The following is a 16,427-nucleotide window of genomic DNA, read 5'->3' as shown; positions in this document are numbered from 1 at the left end:
GTTTGAATGCATATGGTCCCCGCTGGTCCACCCAGCTGACAAGTCAGCGACTGCTTATCCAAACTCCGACGAGCGTCGGTCATCAAAACTTAAAAGATGAGCAGCATCTGTTGATCCGCGACAAAATTGGCAACTAGGTGATTTTCTGTTTTTCCTCGCAACCTGCCTCACTGACCTCAGATAAATAGGAAAAAAACGTATTCTGAAAGCCTAGAACTAAGGGTTTTCAATGGCTAAAAAATCATGAAATTTGGTTCAGTGCTCAAGGCACTATGCTGTTTTGATCAAAATATCTGCAACACCGGGCTCACGGTGAATAATGATACAGAATAAGGTCAAGAAGGAGTAACCGCGGAACTGCGCTTTCCGATAAGCCATACATACCATTTGATCTTTCTGATCTGCTTGAAATTCGTTTCGAGTTACTCCATTCAAGTATCGCTGAATTTGACGCTAATCTGTAGCTGTCCAAATAAAAACTTTACTAGCACGCCAAAACTTTGACGTCAACTTGTCAACTCAACAACTTTTCACCTAGCCCTTGGCTTTTTCAGTGTTACCTCAAAGGCTCCTTGCAACTCCCCTTTTCCTGCAGCATTTCCTCGCGATCACTCAGTACTCAACGGTGAGATCCCGCGCAGAACCTTTACATAATTGCTTTGCTTCCATGAAGGTTGGAGACTTCAGTTTCCGTCATCTCTACGGATATGATGGTTGCGGTGCGTATTCTTCGGCAGCGGGTCTGTCAAGTCGAGCTATATTTTCTCTGGCTTCCACCAACCCTCAACCGGAACTTCCATAAAAGCAAGGGCCTTCTTTGGACACTAAGTCAACCCGTTACCCCACATTCTTTTCAAATGAAATTTCTTCGCTCCTTTGGTTTCGCCGCCGTTCTCTTCTACCTGCCAGTGTATGTCCTTGGTGGCTCACGAACGTCCCCGCCGGCTGGGGCAGTAATTGTTCGTGCAGGAACAGCTACATCGGGAGAATTCCAAACCATCTCTGGGGCTGTGAATTCTCTTCCCAACGATGGCTCCTCAAGAGGTATCTTCGTATACCCCGGAAACTACACGGAGCAAGTTTCAATAACTCGACCTGGACCACTCACGGTATGGAATTATATTATATTTTACTGTGTGCTTAGAGCCTCACTGAACGAGAAGATCTTTGGTTACACATACGACACATCCACCTATAAATCCAACACCGTGATGATCCAGTATGGGTTATCTGCCAAACAAACTGGGTCGGATGATGCGAGTGGAACTCTTCGCGTTCACAAAGACAATTTTCGGATGTACAATGTTAACGTGAAGAACACCTTCGGCATTGGCTCCCAGGCCATCGCAATTAGCCAGTATGGAAATCGCGTTGGCTTCTATGGTTGCTCCTTCATTGGATACCAAGATACTGTTCTCGCAGAGCAGGGAGCTCAGGTATATTTGAAGGGGTATATTGAGGTAAAATGAGTTCACATATAACACGCTTTGCCAAGCTGAGTTTGGAGAATGGCAGGGTGCAGTTGATTTCATCTTTGGCCAAACAGGTCAAGCCTACTTCGGAGGCAACGTGATCGCAGTATCCTCAAAAGGATGCGTGACTGCCAGTGGCCGCGCATCCAACGACAATACGAGTTGTAGGTGTTCTGAGCAACCTTGGCTTCATCTTCTGATCTGTGGCATGAAAGACGTCTTTAATCAAAATACCATCACCCTCACTCCTGGAGCTGCGTCTGGAACGGCTGGTCATGTTTTTCTTGGAAGGCCGTGGCAAGGTTGGTTTTTCAATTTTTGAATTATCTGACACGTAGTTGATGAAAATTACTGGAGTAGATTTTGCAAAGTGAAGAGTCTGCCCGCCTGCAAATTTTGCGACTTCTCACTCGTTTCCTTTTCAGAGTCATTTTCCTCAATACCGTCGTCAGTGCCCCTCTGAACACTTCTCTGTGGTCTGTTTGGAATGCGGGCCAACCGAATACCGATAACGTCTTTTTTGCTGACTTTAATACCACTGGTAGTGGTGTTAAAGGTGCTCACCGTGCCAAATTTTCTACCCTTCTTACTGCGTCGCAAGCAGCGCAATACTCAATCTCGAGCGCCGTCGGCTACGATTATTCTTCATGGGTCGACACCTCCTACGTTGTTTGAGGTGGGTCGCATGGATAGAATCAAGTGGCTGCAACTTCTGACTTGAAGCAAGAAGTCCAGTGATGTGTGGTAGAAAGGCGTATGTACTTGTTAGTGATCGGTTATGATTGTGTAGCAAGTCTCGCCTGGCAATAAGCAGAGTCGTCCATATTCTTGATGATGGGATGTGCTCCTGATTGGTTCTCCCGACGTGTCTCGAGAAGCGAATGACACATCATTTGAATTTCAGCGATCGAGGCAAAGACCGGAAACAAATTCGGTTTTGCCTCCGCGAGTTGCTCCAGATTGGAGACGCGTTGAGAGATGCGTTGTATTTCAAGTTTTGTATGAGTTCTTTGTGCCTCGTGTCGTCCTCATTTAGAACCTACGCGACGCGTTTTTCTCACCGTCGTGTTGTTGTGGACTGTTGTGTCACAGTTGGATATTCTGAAGATCAATGTTTCGAAAGTTGTTCCCCGTGTTCTTTCTTGTTCTTGTTTTGTAATTGTAGGTATCCTCCCCTTCGCATGGACGCCCTCCGTTTACCGAGCCCAACGATGGACGAGTCCAATGATATTTTCTCTATCTCTGACGAGGAAATATCACAGCAACTGGAGTTCGTTGAAGAGGTGGACTGTTCCTCCCTCACGACTTTGAAGTGACACTCACTTTTTCCCTAGATTGGATTCGGGAACTGGGGAAGTGTCTGGCTATGTCGTCCGAAGTCCACCTCCAAGTCGGAGTCCGTAGTCAAACGGTCCAGGCAGAAGATGGCTGTCAAACTTGTGCATAGGTCAAAGACGTCCACGACAGCTGCACGCGTCAAATCACTGTGAGCTGCAGCGAATTTGCATTCTTCCTTGAAATTCTGACGTGTCTCTATAGATGGAATGAAATGAAGATTGTTAAATCCTTCAAGTCTGATCCTCACCCATCCATCATCCCATTTCACTCTTTCATTCTCTCCCCATCCTATGCCATGATTATTATGTGCGTTCAAGTCTTACAGTTATTATTCACATTCCTTTGATGCTCGTGGTTGACGCGAAATTGCCTGCCCTTTTGTTCTTTCATTCTCCTTGGCAACCCCCGCATGGTCTTGTTTACTGATAACTTCTCAGGGACTACCTCCCAACACTCATACCGGTAGAAGTAGAGGAAGCCAAGGCGCGTGAATGGTTCCGTTTCCTTCTCTCCGGCGTGGAGTTCCTTCACAAACGTGGCGTTGTTCACAATGATCTAAAGTAAGTTTATTTCTTTGGTGAACCACGTAAAATGTTAAATCATTCAGACCTGCAAATATTCTCATTTCGCACAAGAATATTCCTGTGCTCGTTGACTTTGGATTCGCAGAGAAATATGAACTTGAATCCGACGTTGCATTCCATAGCAATCTCTCCTACGGGACCCCGGAGGTGAGTCGAATATCAACGACGTCAACAGATTGTACTGATCTCAAAAAAAGTATCTCTCACCGGAGCGAGCTCGTGGCGTTCCTCACGATACTCGTAAATCTGACGTGTGGTCCCTTGGCGTTACTTTTTTTGAGATTCTTGTCGGAAGAACTCCCTTCGAGCACCACGATGGCGAGCAGTTCAACTCCAAAGAAGACCTTGAAAAATATTGGTCTCGCACCGTGAGTCCTTTTCCTTCTGTATAACCATCGATCGCTGAGGCAAAACAATAGATGAGAGGCAAGTGGGTGGGAACTTGGAAAATATCGCAAGGCATCGAGAAGCTGCTCCACAGAATGTTGTCACCGAACGCAGATCTGAGATGTACCGCTTCTCAGGCTATAGCTGACGATTACTGGCATCCTCGAAAGGAATCTTTGGTGTCCCACAGTGAGCTCCTCGGGATTATTCATTTGAGGTGTCTGACTTTCATTGTAAGATCGGTCGTCGAGCTACACGTCGTCCATAGTCTTTGAGAAGGACTTGGCCAAGTTGATCAACGTGACACCCTCGTCTCGACATGGCAAGGAAAATCTTGACACCCCACCTGGCTTAAAGCCTCTGGCGACAGATCTTTTCAAGGAAGAAAGGAATCGTCCAATTGTGAAGTCGAAATCACAGCCCAAGGTCACTTCTACGAAGAGTAGGTTTTTTTTTTTCGCGGTTGAGCTGGCAAAAGACTTACAGCCGAGCTTCGTCAGTCCAGACGAGGAAACGCGTTCCCGTTCACCCTGTTGTGGATCTATCACCCATCAAAGCATCACCTCCATCATCGCCTTTGTCAGCTGCCTTCGGAAAAGAGAACACGGCGTCGCTCAACACACTCACCAAACCTGACACCAACGCTCGCCGTCCCTTTGGAGCCATTATTGGACGCGATAATTTGCCACAGCTCGCAGCCAAGACCTCAGCATCAAAGATTAAGCGGACATCTCGTATTTTCGCTGATTTGAAGAATAGCGAGAACAAAGAGAAGGGCAAGAAGGAGTCGACCAATGTTAAGGATCGTGTAATGGAGTGGGAGCGGGAAAAGCAGAGGCTTAGGGAGATGGAGCGTTTAGAAGAGATGGAGAGGGAGAGAGACGAACATTTCGAGAGAGAAAAGGAGAGGAAAAAGACAGAGAAGCAAGTAGATACTGGGTGCGCTGAACGTAAGTTGGATGTGGTGCAGAAACCGCATTCAAACCTCGCAAAGGACCGGGATGCGGACAAGGAGAACGTCAATGCATCAGCGCATATGCCCAGGCTGCCTCTCCCTATGTTGACTTCACCGCTGACTAAAGGTTCGTCCTTGGCAAGGTTTCAAGATGTTGCTCCTCTGAACCTTCTTCCAGCCAATACTCCGGCCAATACTCCCGTCCAAGTCCCCAAGGAGTCCAACAGAAACATCTTCAAGCATAGCATTAAGCGGTCGATTGGTATATACCACTTTTGCCAACTTTTGCATCTGTCTAATACAAGATCTTCAGATAAAACCGTGCAAATTTACAAGTCGTCAACTCTTGGGCAAGTCACTGGTAAATCTGCTGCTCGCGGCCTGTCCATCGATGTCCCAAGGGACTTTGAAATCCCAAAGAGTGGAAGGGCCTCATCTTTCGATGAACAAGGTCTATCTCAACAAGGTGTGTACCTTGGTCCTTTTTTCACTTACGACTATACTTATTTCCTCAATCTTTCCAGCAGTGTCCTCAGCGTCTCCAACACCTCCCACCCCCATGACATCCCCACTTCCAGTTGTCAAGAACGCAATCCTCAGCGAACGCATAGCTGCTGACTCCCACACAGACAGGATGGCGATCTGGATGCAAAACGTGGAGAGTACGTATCTTCGTCAATGTCCAAGTTCAACGTGCTAAATATCTGTTCAGAGGTTGTAGAAGATGCCCGGATGAATTTCGCCTCGTCCTCGCGACACGATGCGCCTCTTCCACCCCTCCCTCTACCTTTGTCGCGTAATGCTTCGGGCAATAGGGGCAATCGATCCACCCGATTGCCTCGCCGTGTCCTTGCTGCCAGCCAAATCTTCGATGAGAATGGGACAAGCCCAGTAGACCAATCAATGGCTACCACTGCGCCTTCTTCATTCGTTGGCGTTAATAGCTCAACAGCGGAGAGCAGCTGGACTGATGCCACTTCTCCGCCCGCGGATAAGAGTCAGTTCTTGATTCCGGAAATTCATACGCCTTCCAGACGACGTCGCGCAACTGTTTCAACTCGTTCCCCAGAACCCGTCTCCTCACCTGGTCCAGCTGATACAGAAGAAGGCTCACCTTCGAAACGCAAGGAGAAAAGCAAGTCTCACGCGAACCTCTTCCAGCTACACATTGCACCTCTCTCGCTATTAGAAGCAGAAATTAACAAACGTATGTTTCTCATTGAGTACCGTTTTCGTGTCTTACCATCTGTTCATAACAGCACCTACCACCTTGCCCTCCCCAAGGTTATCTCAGGTTCTCGATAGAAGTTTATTTATCGCCCCCCCTCTTGCCTCTCGCGATAACTTGCTAGATTGTCAGGACATCACCACCCACAGGGCGTCCTTAGACGATTTGACTTCATCTCCGTGTCATGTTGATCCCTACCCTGCAAGAAGGGTGAACAGTCACGACCTGCCCGTCCCTGACACCCCTAGCCGGCAGCGCATCGAAGGCGTTTATGACCGCTTTTTAATGGCTACTTCCGGCGTCAAGCGGAACGGCAAGGGCTACCAATCTGATAACATTGGCCCTGTTGGTAGTGCTGCTGTCGGCACGTCCAGCAAGCGGGATAGCCACCGTGCATTCTATACTGCTCGTCGCCCAATGCCTCCACCTGTGTCAAGTGAAGACCAGCGGCGCACTGTTTCAGTCGATGAGTTGGGTGTCATGACCTACACGATGGGCCCGCCGGAGACACCCGATCACAAGGATGAAAGTAATGCCACAGTCGCGCTGGTACGCCGTGCATTCAAGGCCATGGTGCCGAGTAAGACAACAACCTCAAGAAGGTTATCACGCATGCTCTAAACCCCCCATCCCATTTGGTTACCTTTTCGTTGAACCCTTGTTTGCGTATCTATTCTCGTTCTGCTCATCACCTGCATCCTTGACTTTTATTTCCTCTCATTGACCCACTCATTTAAACCCTCACATTCTGTCCGCTATGTCTATACGCTTTGCTCACTCCATTGCTATCGTTGCTCTCGAATCACGACATCCACTGGTTTACTTCCCTCTAACATCATTTCATATGGCCTCTCACGCATTACGATTGACGAACTTATCTTTTTTATCACGTACCATCCTCATTTACGACTTTTGCAATGTCCTGTCCGTGTCAAGACGCCATGTATTTCATGTCTGCAACCCCAACGTCTAGCTATATCTAACTCGTGCACGCACAATAAGGTTCACTTCCAACATCAATTATTAACCATTGCCAGCGAGACGATAACATTTTGGAATAATGGAGACCGAGGGTATCAAGAACGTACGGGGTATAACGCAAACCCTTCTCTCAATCGTAGATGGGTAATGGCAGGAGCCTTTGAAGGAGACAGCGTGAGCAAGATTTTAACGAGACAGTAAACATAATAACCTATCGGCGTTGAATAGGAAATTATTTGCGCTGTCCTCCCCCTCTAGAAAGCGGTTTGGATAAAGAACTGTTCAAATACCATAAGAGCCTGAAGCGCGAAAGAAGGTGAAGGTTTTCACCTAAATGACCATTGAGCTCGCCTAAAAGATTTTCCATCTCAATGCGTTCCCATTTTTCAAAAGGCTCAGTTCCTTTTGCATGTCTCCGCGGTTTAGATTCCGCCGATGACTGGTTTGGCACGGACTCTGGAGGGCTTTCATCCACATGCTCTTTGCTGACGTCTGACAGTGCATCGGTAGCCGGCTGACCCTCGTCACCTAATTCTTCATTTGTCTGAGAATCCCTCATTGTAAATCAGATTCAAAATACCAACCGTCTGGCTCACCGGTTTGTTCAAACGCTCATGATGGGCCACAAAGTCTTTGTACTGTTTCCAGGTGGTGACAAGATCGTCGGGAATAGCGTGAAATACTTTTCTATATATCTCCGTCTGTGCCGATACAATTCAATGCAAAAGAGGGTAAAAGTCTGTACGAAGACGCACATTATGAACGGCGCTGGCAACCCATATATCCTTCCAAAACGCATCTGATATAGGGTCCTCAAAATCTTTCGCGTTAACCCTGGGCCTAGGCATTGGAACAGTCCAGGGAGTATGCTTGCTTCCATAGCTCTTGCGGAGGGTCGAGCGAACGACAGAAACCGCCTTCTCTTCGTCTACATCTGAATGCCGAGGGGGTAGACCATCGACCTCCGTCTTCGCGTTCGCTAGGGCGTCACGCGATACGCCATCGTCGGTAGGAAGCGGAGTCAAAGTTCCACTGGGGGTTTCAAGCTCCTCTTTGATCGTCTGGTGTTGGACGTCATGACCACCATCGATGAGAGTGTCAACCTGATTTGCTTGCGGATGATGCTCCGCGACTGTCTTTTCCTCCAAAGTTGGTACATTAGGGGCCTTAGAACTAGTTCCAGTCGAATTATGATCCTTTCGTGGCGCGTCAAGGTTGTCACCTGCATCCTGTGCATAATAATCATGCGCAAGCTTAGCTGTAGAATTAGACGTTCCTCATTTTAGATCCCTTCAATTCATTGGATAAATTACCTTCACCAACTGAGCTACCTGAAGCAGAAGAGCTACCTGAAGCAGAAGGCGCGGTGCTTCTCCTTCCATGCGTCTTATAAGCGTTAGGACTCCAAGGTTCTTTATGAGACTCGGCCATCGAGGACCCTTTCATGTTAAGGTCCTCTTCAATCAAAGCGTCCACGTCCACGCCAAGATGTTCACGCATGAGACGCACCCGAAGCGTATGAGCGAACCGACCGGCCTTGAATGGTTTTCCTGCCATAGTGCTGTGCCAAAGTGAGTCGAAAACATAGCTGCTTCATATTCAGGAGTAACTCGCCAGTCAAGCATGTCCGTGTCCCTGATCACTGCAGCTAGCTCGGAATCCCGATCACCGCGCTGAGATCGTTCATTGACGTTTGCACTTCCAATGATAGCTAACCGGTCGTCCACGATGCAGACTTTACCATGAATGTAGACCTAATGCACGATGAAGAAGATGTAGGTAGAGCAACGGAGAGATCCCACCTGTTCCGTAGTAAGTACATCACCCCGCATCTTGGCCCAATTGCGCAATGAGAAGACTGAGATGTAATCATCGGGCTAGTATCAAAGTTAGTGTATACAACCCGTTTTCAATCAGATAATCACATACATCTATCCCTTCTTTGCGCAGCCGGCAAAAAATGGAGTTGGGGCCACGAGCTATAGTCCGGCTCTGACACTCCAAAATTATCCGGATCTACAATGCGTGACAGTGAGATTAACCATTGCGCAGGGGACCAAGAAGCGTCGTACTGCGCTGGCATCACTATGATCAACTGGGAAGGTGAATCCCGGGAGCAATGGAATGAGTATACAGCATTTCCAGGGAGTATGATCCCGGTGGGCACGGATGATCCGTTGTACCAGGGCGTTGCCGATGTTATTTTCGATCTCGACTTCATTTACCACCGTGCTTGGAGAGATTGAGTACATACGATGCAACTCGTAATGGCCATAACAACTTACGAAGTTATGAAGAACTGGTTCTCCATATAAACAAAATGTTCAGACATTTGGATCGCTATTCAGGATGCTCGTTATGTCTTGGTTGGCTGAACTCACTCGTACCTACCTTTGAGGTACGCGTTTTGGATCGAAGACTCAATCTTTCCAGGCGTTCCGAGTGACCAGGGACCTGCGGAGCGACATATTTGCAATTCACATGTCCCCGTCAGCCCCATCTGAGTCAGCTCTCCTGGCCTGAATTCTGGTGGAGGAATTAAAAAGGGCATAACCCGTGTATGGTTCTAGATTGTTATGTGGTTAACATCATCGCGCACGGCAACAAACAACGTACCTTGATTCTTAAAAGATAGTTCCACCTTAAATATATAGGTTAAAAATCCATATTGACAAGCATAAAATGCTCTTACCTCTGAACGAAGTGTCGTGCCAGATCCCGCGCAGGCTGTCCAACAATCTGCATCCCAACATCATGCCTGATGAAAAGATCACCATCGGAGGACATCAACACAACCCAGTAACGCACCAAGGCATTCTCGGAGTCTTGGTACGATCATACATGTCTTCCTCAGGTTTGTAGAGTGTATGGAAATCAGAGACGCGAGGATTACTATAATCCTTTCCTTGGACACGGGTCAGAATACAAACTTTGTCGCTCGACTCGTTCGCATACCAGGCCAAATTTCTGATCTTTCCGTGTCGGCCACATCGTCCGTCAACACATGCTGAGCTGTATCCCATCTAATCTCTGCAAGTTAGGATGGTCGATGCGGAGTGTTGATCGAAGAACTCGCCGTCCGAAACAAAGATCAATGCCGCCCATAAATGCGATCACCTGGTCAATGACACACATTTTCTCATGCTGGAAAAGCTCAGCTCAACATTATAGATATGCAGAATACCTTTCACTTCAACGCACGTGAGCCCAGTAATACGTTCCTGTCTGGAAGTGTGACGGCGACCGTTGAACCATCACATTCGGATGAAGTGAGGTCAGTCTTTGCTTTGAATAACTAGAGACTTTCGACATCAGCATTGTTCAATGGCATCACGTCGGCTCCTTACTTGCTATCTGTTGGGGTCGTTCTATTGGACACCTCCTGGCTAAGTAACATGTGTCAGAAAAAAGGAAGTAACTCGGAAATCGCATGATACCCACTAAAGAATGATGTAAACCATCACACCCTCCTTCGCTTTTCGAGCCAGTAGCCGATCCAAACGATACTTGTCTTTATTGGGTCGCCTCATCTGCAATTCTGAGACCAGAGTGAGCCTCAAAATTGATCGCAAGGAACGGATGCAGTACCTGGGGAAAGCCACCAATCGTGGATGTAAATGGTCTCTTTTGCGAGCAAAATCGCACGGGAGAGATTCCAAAAGTAATCCCGCTGTGAAAAACATGGAAAGGATCAGGTTAAAAATAACAAAAAGATCAATTGTCATGTCTCACCCCATCCACTAGCCACTGTGCAGCAACGTTCATTCGGATCGGCGAAAAGCTGTCAAAACGGTGGGTGCCCGTAAAATGGCACTTTGAAGCTGCCTTCTCCAATGCCGTGATAAATTGCAACATTTGGCGCTAGTTATACAGGATGGATCAATCTTGGCGTTGCATAATAGAGAACGTTGAACAAGCACCTCGTTCTTTGCAATTAGTTTCAACCTCATTTGCGAGTTGACGATGTAAAATGTATGTTTGGAAACGTCTGTTCTGGAGACGGTCTTATGGCCGTCCTTCCATTCCTGCTGAGCTTTTTCGTCGTCACCGTCGTGAACGTTTGTCGTCAAGGGATCTGCATTGGTTGATGGGTCCAACATAGGTGTTGGTGACCTAGATGGGACGGTAGAAGCGATAGAAGACGAAACGGTCGATGCAATCGAAGCATTATCGCCCTGGGTATGTTCGTGGCCACTGCGTACCCTTCCATGCGTTCTTGGCTGCTCATGTGAATTCTTGGAGGAGCTATGCTCTATATGAAAAACCTTGGAAACACCCGTTTTTATAGAGGATATAACTGATCGATGTTCGTCTTCGGGAGGGTCCAGATAAGTCTGGAAGTTTTGTGGGCGTGATATATGGTCCTTGTCCTTCCCTTCTGGCTTCGGGTCGCTACTGTGATTAAGTAAATTACCCAAGTTTTGCCGATAGTATCGCGTTGGTCGCTCAATGTTAAAACCAGAATCGAGGAAAAAGACGTCGTAGACTGTCAACTGTGTATCAACGTAACCATCAAAAGTGGTACTTAAAATTTTTAGAACTACGCACCTCTCCAGGCTCTTCCAGGACGACAAGATAACTTTCGCGCACCGCACACCATCGAGACTCCTTCTGGGCGTGCCAACTTGTCGACTTACGACCAAAGCCAGACCCTCCATTGCCAGTAGCTTCTAGCTTGAGATATCCGGCCTTGTACTGTGCGCCACCAGATTGCGCAAGAGCTATAGACAGCGCACTTATTTCCAAAAAACCTGCCAAGCGGTTCGCTGAAGGGTGGAACATCTAATTGGACAATGAGTATCACAATGACAGGATGGGCGGTCGGCGTAGACATACGACGCCACGGATGAGCTCAATAAGATAGTTCTCCAACGCCTCTCTTTGTAAGCGAGCAAAATCAGCTTTGCCAACGATGTCACCTTTTTCCCGACCTTCTTTCTTCAAAAACTTGAAGTACGGAAGACCTACAAGCATATCAGCTAGACAGTGATGGAATGATATTAGTACTCACTAGTGCGTGGAAACTCAGGCATTCTGTCCACGTTGCGGTTATAGACGTTAGAGACAGCGTAGTGACCGTGAAGAGAAAGGAAATCGCGAAGTTCGCGATAAATGACCCAACGAGCAGCACCGTTTGCGTATTCGCATTCAATACGGAAGACAGATTTGTGGTGGTGCATTGGGTGCAAGCTGTCACTAACGCGAATGCGCAAGCGATGAAAAAGGGCGGGGACGCGTCTTTGGCCCTTCTCGTCCCTTTCAAACCAGAGACGCAACATGAGTGTAGAAAGGCCGCCCGTGATAAGCTCGTCAGTGATGTTGACAGCTTGGGATGTAACAACAGACGGGCCAGGGAGGATGGATTCATCAGGGTGAACGATGTGGGGTAGCAAGGCGCGTAGACGCGCCCACCTAGCCTTACCGTCTTTGTTCCCATCTGGTGAAGTGGTCTGAGCAGTAGAGGTAGAGAAGGCGCGCCGCAAGGCCGATCTGGACTTCGAGGTGTTAAGTGGGGGACCAGAGTCGTTCCTGACGGATACGCGTCGGCTCGGGGAATATTGAGATCGTTTCTCGTCATTCTCCTTGTCGGATTGGCCAGTAACTTTTTTCTCTTCAGCATCAGGCGACGGGAAGTCCATGACTGACTTCTCCTCCTTGGGAGACTCTTGAAACCAACGCATCGGATTCCAGCTTTCGTCAATGAAGCGGCTTTCTCGCCTTTTACCCTTCCTATCTATATTATCATTGTATTCCAAAGCACCTCGAAAGTCGGAGTTTGTAGCGGAGAATGGGTACGCTTCGTCGTACGATGAGTCGGGGGGGATGTCTACAGCGTCTACGCCTTTGCTATTATTCCTTGACGGGGAATTCGGAAGAGAATAGGCGAAAGATAGGGAGCGCGGGGGACCTGTTCTCGCCGAAGGCGTGTTTGGTTGCGTGAAGGAGGACATATGTAAGGATGAGGGCAACAAGTGGTCTTCATCCTCAAAGTGAGTGTGAATTGGATGGTCAAGGGAGCCATTGTGTGATGTATCGTTGCGGCCGTTATCTAAAGGGACGTGTTCATTGTCTAGAGGGACGTGGACGTTGTCTAGAGGGACATGGTCGTTATGCTTAGCAGCGATGGTTTGCTGGATAACCTCCGCAAACGTAGATGACATGACTGTCCGTAAGGGAAGACGGACAATGACGTACTTCTTGGCGCTGATAACGTGACTTGGTTTAAGATTCTAATGTTTGTTCGGTGTTTGTTCAACTTCAATCGCGACCAAGGACGTCCACATACCAACCTCCTCCGGTCTGGACAGTGACTTACTCTCCTGGGAGACATTGTAACTAAATTCTATGTTACTTTTTGTCTTCATGTCACATATTTCATCAGCCCTTGAACGGAAATGCACGGGCCTTTTGAGTCGTGGTCGCGTGCCAACTTGGTATGACTTCCATTCTACCCTGTCACGTATGTCGTCCTATGTCATCACTCTTGAAAACTACAACGAGGGCACTGACTTGGTACTTAGTTAACCATGATTATGCGATTTATTCGACCAATCCAGGTCGTGGGCAATAATCAACAACCCGACCGAAGATCGGACTCGTTGCGGCCATAATTCCGTGCAGACAATTGGTCGCGAATATTCCTTCCTTTTCGTCGACATTAACGTGGCATTTAATGGTAGAATGCGGGGCAGCTTCTTGCACCAGGCAATCGAAATCGTCAAGGCGACATCGGTGATAAACGGAGCCTGATCGTCTGAGGCTTGTATACCTCTCGCGGAAGGTACCAATCTCCGACCATCTCATGCAAGACTGATCCAGTTGTAACAAGTTCAATTGGCAACGGCGCGAGTCGGATCACGAGGAATGATGCCGATCTCAATTCCAGACCTCTTCGCTTTTGCTCCTCTTATTTGCACAATCCCCTTTACGTCGAATCTTACAACAACGCCACCTATTCTTGGCAATTGAAAATGACCTGCCTAGCGGTTTTTATACATCGTCCAATCGCAATATGAACTTCTGATCTATTTTGTTTGGCGCGAATATGGAGGCTCGTCAAAGTACCAAACTTTTACCCTTTGAAGGCATCAGCGGCGAGCCTAAATAGAGTCTCCAAGCTGAACAAGCTCTCCTAGCTCACAATAATGCCATTGGCTTAAGTGAATCTCCTCAAACTCTTGCTCGGAATTTCTCGAGGGATGGCAGCATTTCTGCAGAGTACTACTTCGAAAAGAGGCATAACCAAGCATCGGGGGAAAAAAGTAGCTATGTCAACCCCCATGCCACCATTCATGGGAAGATCTATACCTGCGACATTGCTTATTCCCGTACGCGTGGGGATCCCCTTGGGGAGATCGTGGGCCATCGTGGGGAGTGTTAAAAAAAGACGCCTGCATATTGTTATCGATATCAACTCGCCAATCATTCCGCATATTAACAAGCTGGGCTCGAGAGGGGAAAATCTGGCACTATCTTCTCGATCGAGCATTGATCCACTCATCTCCGTGTAGAAAACGTGTGATGGATCTCACTGGATCTCGCGCGGGTACACTACGGTTGTTGCCAGCGTTTTCAGTTGTCATTCAACTCAATCGGGGTCCTCTCAGAGCGGGGCCGTGAGGGTCATAGGGAGGCCGCTAACTCACGACCGTCAATATGCCGAACTGCGAGTGACGGGCTGTGACGGCTTACCAGTTCATTATCCTTATTCAGAAGGCCACATCCTAAGTCTGCCACAATCGGTGAAAGCGTTTCCAGGGAGTAGTGCCACCAACTGCCAGCTGGAACTATATATGCCATCAGATCACGAGAATCATCTGCGTTGTTTGTGTGGGTGGGACTTGCAATCCCTATGTAGAAAAGAATTCATCCCGATGTATAACGCAAATCATGTTTTGTTCAAGGCTGAACCAATTTAGCATGAGATCAAAGACAAAGTTTAGGACATGACAGAACTCGGAGGTTATCAGCGTACGCCGTGAAACATCGGGAAAAGGTAATCACCCCCACGTGGATATTGAAGCCTGTTTATCAATGCATAAGTACCTACATTCCGTAACCAAATTCGGGGGTTCTTCACGGCATATTCATGCGGCAGACAGTACCACCTCCGGTGTTACCGTCGAAGAAGAAAAAATTGGCAATGGGTGGCTCGCGGCCTCCCAGTGCTTTGAGAATGTCTTGCGCTAGCATTCCGCCCACAATTGCACAAACGGGAGAGAACTCGTGGCCGGCTGTTGTCGAAATTGATCTAAAAGCACCTTGAAACTGGATAGTTGAAGCAAATTCTCGGGTTATACATACTCGATAAGGGAGCGGGGCACGCTGCTAAGGACTTGTTTGTTAACGTCCGCGGACAGCAGCAAGGAGTTAGCCGTTGCTTCTAGTTCATCAGCATGTGTGATGTCGTCTGGTAGCTGTCTGTGAAGTGATTGGAATTGCCAAAGCGCTTGATGAAGGACTCGTGATGTCATTCGATGGGAATAGAAGGTATGCACAAACGTACCGAGAGTGGCAAATACAAGGGCAGGATTAATCTCCTTCGTTTGCCTTTTGGTAAGGTTGGACCAGCGATAACGAATAGCCTCTTGCAGAGGACTATAGACAGCTGACGTTTTGATAGTTTTTGCCTGCTCTTGAGGTGTAGAGCGGTCGCTGGACGTCCATTAGCTAAGGCTAAACTAAACGTTGCAAGCAAATGGAGATCGCTCACAGAGCGAGGTATTCGTGTCGCAGCAAATCACAAAAGATGTATCCCACAAGTCCGTATGTACCTCCAGCATAGAAGGGTTTCTCAAATTGACGGCACACCGCGTTCATACGAACCTAGTAGAACGTTCAACTGACATTCATTAACTTGAACTCCTCACAATACTGACTCACAAGAGTGTTTTGGTCCAAATCTGTAGCGCACACAAGGTCAACCCTCCTCACAAGCGCTTCAAATTCCTCGCCCTCCAATGCTGAACTATTTGAGATCGTCTCCACATTGACAAGTGGATTAAGGCTTTCTATTCTTGCCTTGGCAGCATCAACCCTCTATCACCATGAAGTCGGCGATTAACGATCATACTTGCGCACGTTCAAAATTGAGACACCTTACGTTCTTCCCGAAATCTTCATCTCTATAAAAAAAACCAGCGCCTAGGTCCTCCTCGGCGACGTCTTCTCCATCAACAACCACGAGTGTGCCAATGCCTGCCAAAACCATGTTCTTTATGGACTCTGTTGCAACACCTCGCAGACGGATAACTAGAATAGTAGAATTCCGCATCCTACACGTGTTAACTAAGAGTTTTCTGCCCCAGACTGGTTGTGTTCCTCATACCTCTGTTGTGCCTCTATTCCCCACAGTCTCATTTGCCGATCATATCGACTCGCTTCCTCCTCTGTAAGACCAGCTTTTCCCGTTTTGTCAGGGAGACCTGCCATTGTTCAAATGCGTGACAGTCGTCGAGGTAAAGTGTTGTTTGACGCGTAAA

At 47.8% G+C, this 16,427-nt stretch overlaps 5 protein-coding genes across 5 annotated transcripts; 3 read left to right on the top strand and 2 right to left on the bottom strand.

Annotated features, from left to right (window-relative positions):
• Positions 1 to 857: 857 nt before the first annotated feature.
• On the top strand, positions 858 to 2,147 carry LACBIDRAFT_245379 (carbohydrate esterase family 8 protein; the record flags this gene model as incomplete). The annotated part of the gene is given in 7 exon segments (XM_001876287.1): positions 858 to 963; positions 976 to 1,109; positions 1,164 to 1,460; positions 1,516 to 1,642; positions 1,688 to 1,774; positions 1,833 to 1,842; positions 1,898 to 2,147. 7 exon segments carry the CDS (start codon positions 858 to 860, stop codon positions 2,145 to 2,147), a joined length of 1,011 nt encoding a protein of 336 aa, XP_001876322.1.
• Positions 2,148 to 2,681: 534 nt separating this feature from the next.
• On the top strand, positions 2,682 to 3,941 carry LACBIDRAFT_177307 (uncharacterized protein; the record flags this gene model as incomplete). The annotated part of the gene is made up of 7 exons (XM_001876286.1): positions 2,682 to 2,755; positions 2,807 to 2,958; positions 3,012 to 3,116; positions 3,248 to 3,370; positions 3,418 to 3,541; positions 3,592 to 3,762; positions 3,814 to 3,941. Coding segments are annotated over exons 1-7 (873 nt in total), but the record flags the coding sequence as incomplete, so codon positions are not given.
• Positions 3,942 to 6,721: 2,780 nt separating this feature from the next.
• Positions 6,722 to 6,937, top strand: LACBIDRAFT_309258 (uncharacterized protein; the record flags this gene model as incomplete). The annotated part of the gene is made up of 1 exon (XM_001876285.1): positions 6,722 to 6,937. One exon carries the CDS (start codon positions 6,722 to 6,724, stop codon positions 6,935 to 6,937), a length of 216 nt encoding a protein of 71 aa, XP_001876320.1.
• Positions 6,938 to 7,075: 138 nt separating this feature from the next.
• On the bottom strand, positions 7,076 to 12,584 carry LACBIDRAFT_245542 (uncharacterized protein; the record flags this gene model as incomplete). The annotated part of the gene is given in 27 exon segments (XM_001875881.1): positions 7,076 to 7,103; positions 7,157 to 7,223; positions 7,276 to 7,489; positions 7,530 to 7,646; positions 7,701 to 8,198; positions 8,218 to 8,506; positions 8,530 to 8,699; positions 8,748 to 8,822; positions 8,875 to 8,961; positions 9,018 to 9,177; positions 9,231 to 9,285; positions 9,337 to 9,511; positions 9,562 to 9,586; positions 9,638 to 9,703; positions 9,754 to 9,850; positions 9,901 to 9,973; positions 10,018 to 10,089; positions 10,147 to 10,240; positions 10,293 to 10,331; positions 10,387 to 10,483; positions 10,534 to 10,615; positions 10,678 to 10,806; positions 10,866 to 10,970; positions 11,220 to 11,431; positions 11,487 to 11,727; positions 11,782 to 11,909; positions 11,957 to 12,584. The coding sequence occupies 27 exon segments, from the start codon at positions 12,582 to 12,584 to the stop codon at positions 7,076 to 7,078; spliced, it is 4,023 nt and encodes a 1,340-aa protein (XP_001875916.1).
• A 2,437-nt stretch (positions 12,585 to 15,021) lies between these two features.
• Positions 15,022 to 16,377, bottom strand: LACBIDRAFT_309256 (uncharacterized protein; the record flags this gene model as incomplete). The annotated part of the gene is made up of 7 exons (XM_001875880.1): positions 15,022 to 15,196; positions 15,250 to 15,394; positions 15,452 to 15,600; positions 15,659 to 15,771; positions 15,829 to 15,984; positions 16,049 to 16,220; positions 16,274 to 16,377. 7 exons carry the CDS (start codon positions 16,375 to 16,377, stop codon positions 15,022 to 15,024), a joined length of 1,014 nt encoding a protein of 337 aa, XP_001875915.1.
• Between the last annotated feature and the right edge of the window lie 50 nt (positions 16,378 to 16,427).

This window comes from Laccaria bicolor, genomic scaffold (genome assembly GCF_000143565.1).
Source record: "Laccaria bicolor S238N-H82 LACBIscaffold_3 genomic scaffold, whole genome shotgun sequence".
NCBI lineage: Eukaryota > Fungi > Basidiomycota > Agaricomycetes > Agaricales > Hydnangiaceae > Laccaria > Laccaria bicolor.
This window is presented reverse-complemented; position numbering and strand designations above follow the sequence as displayed.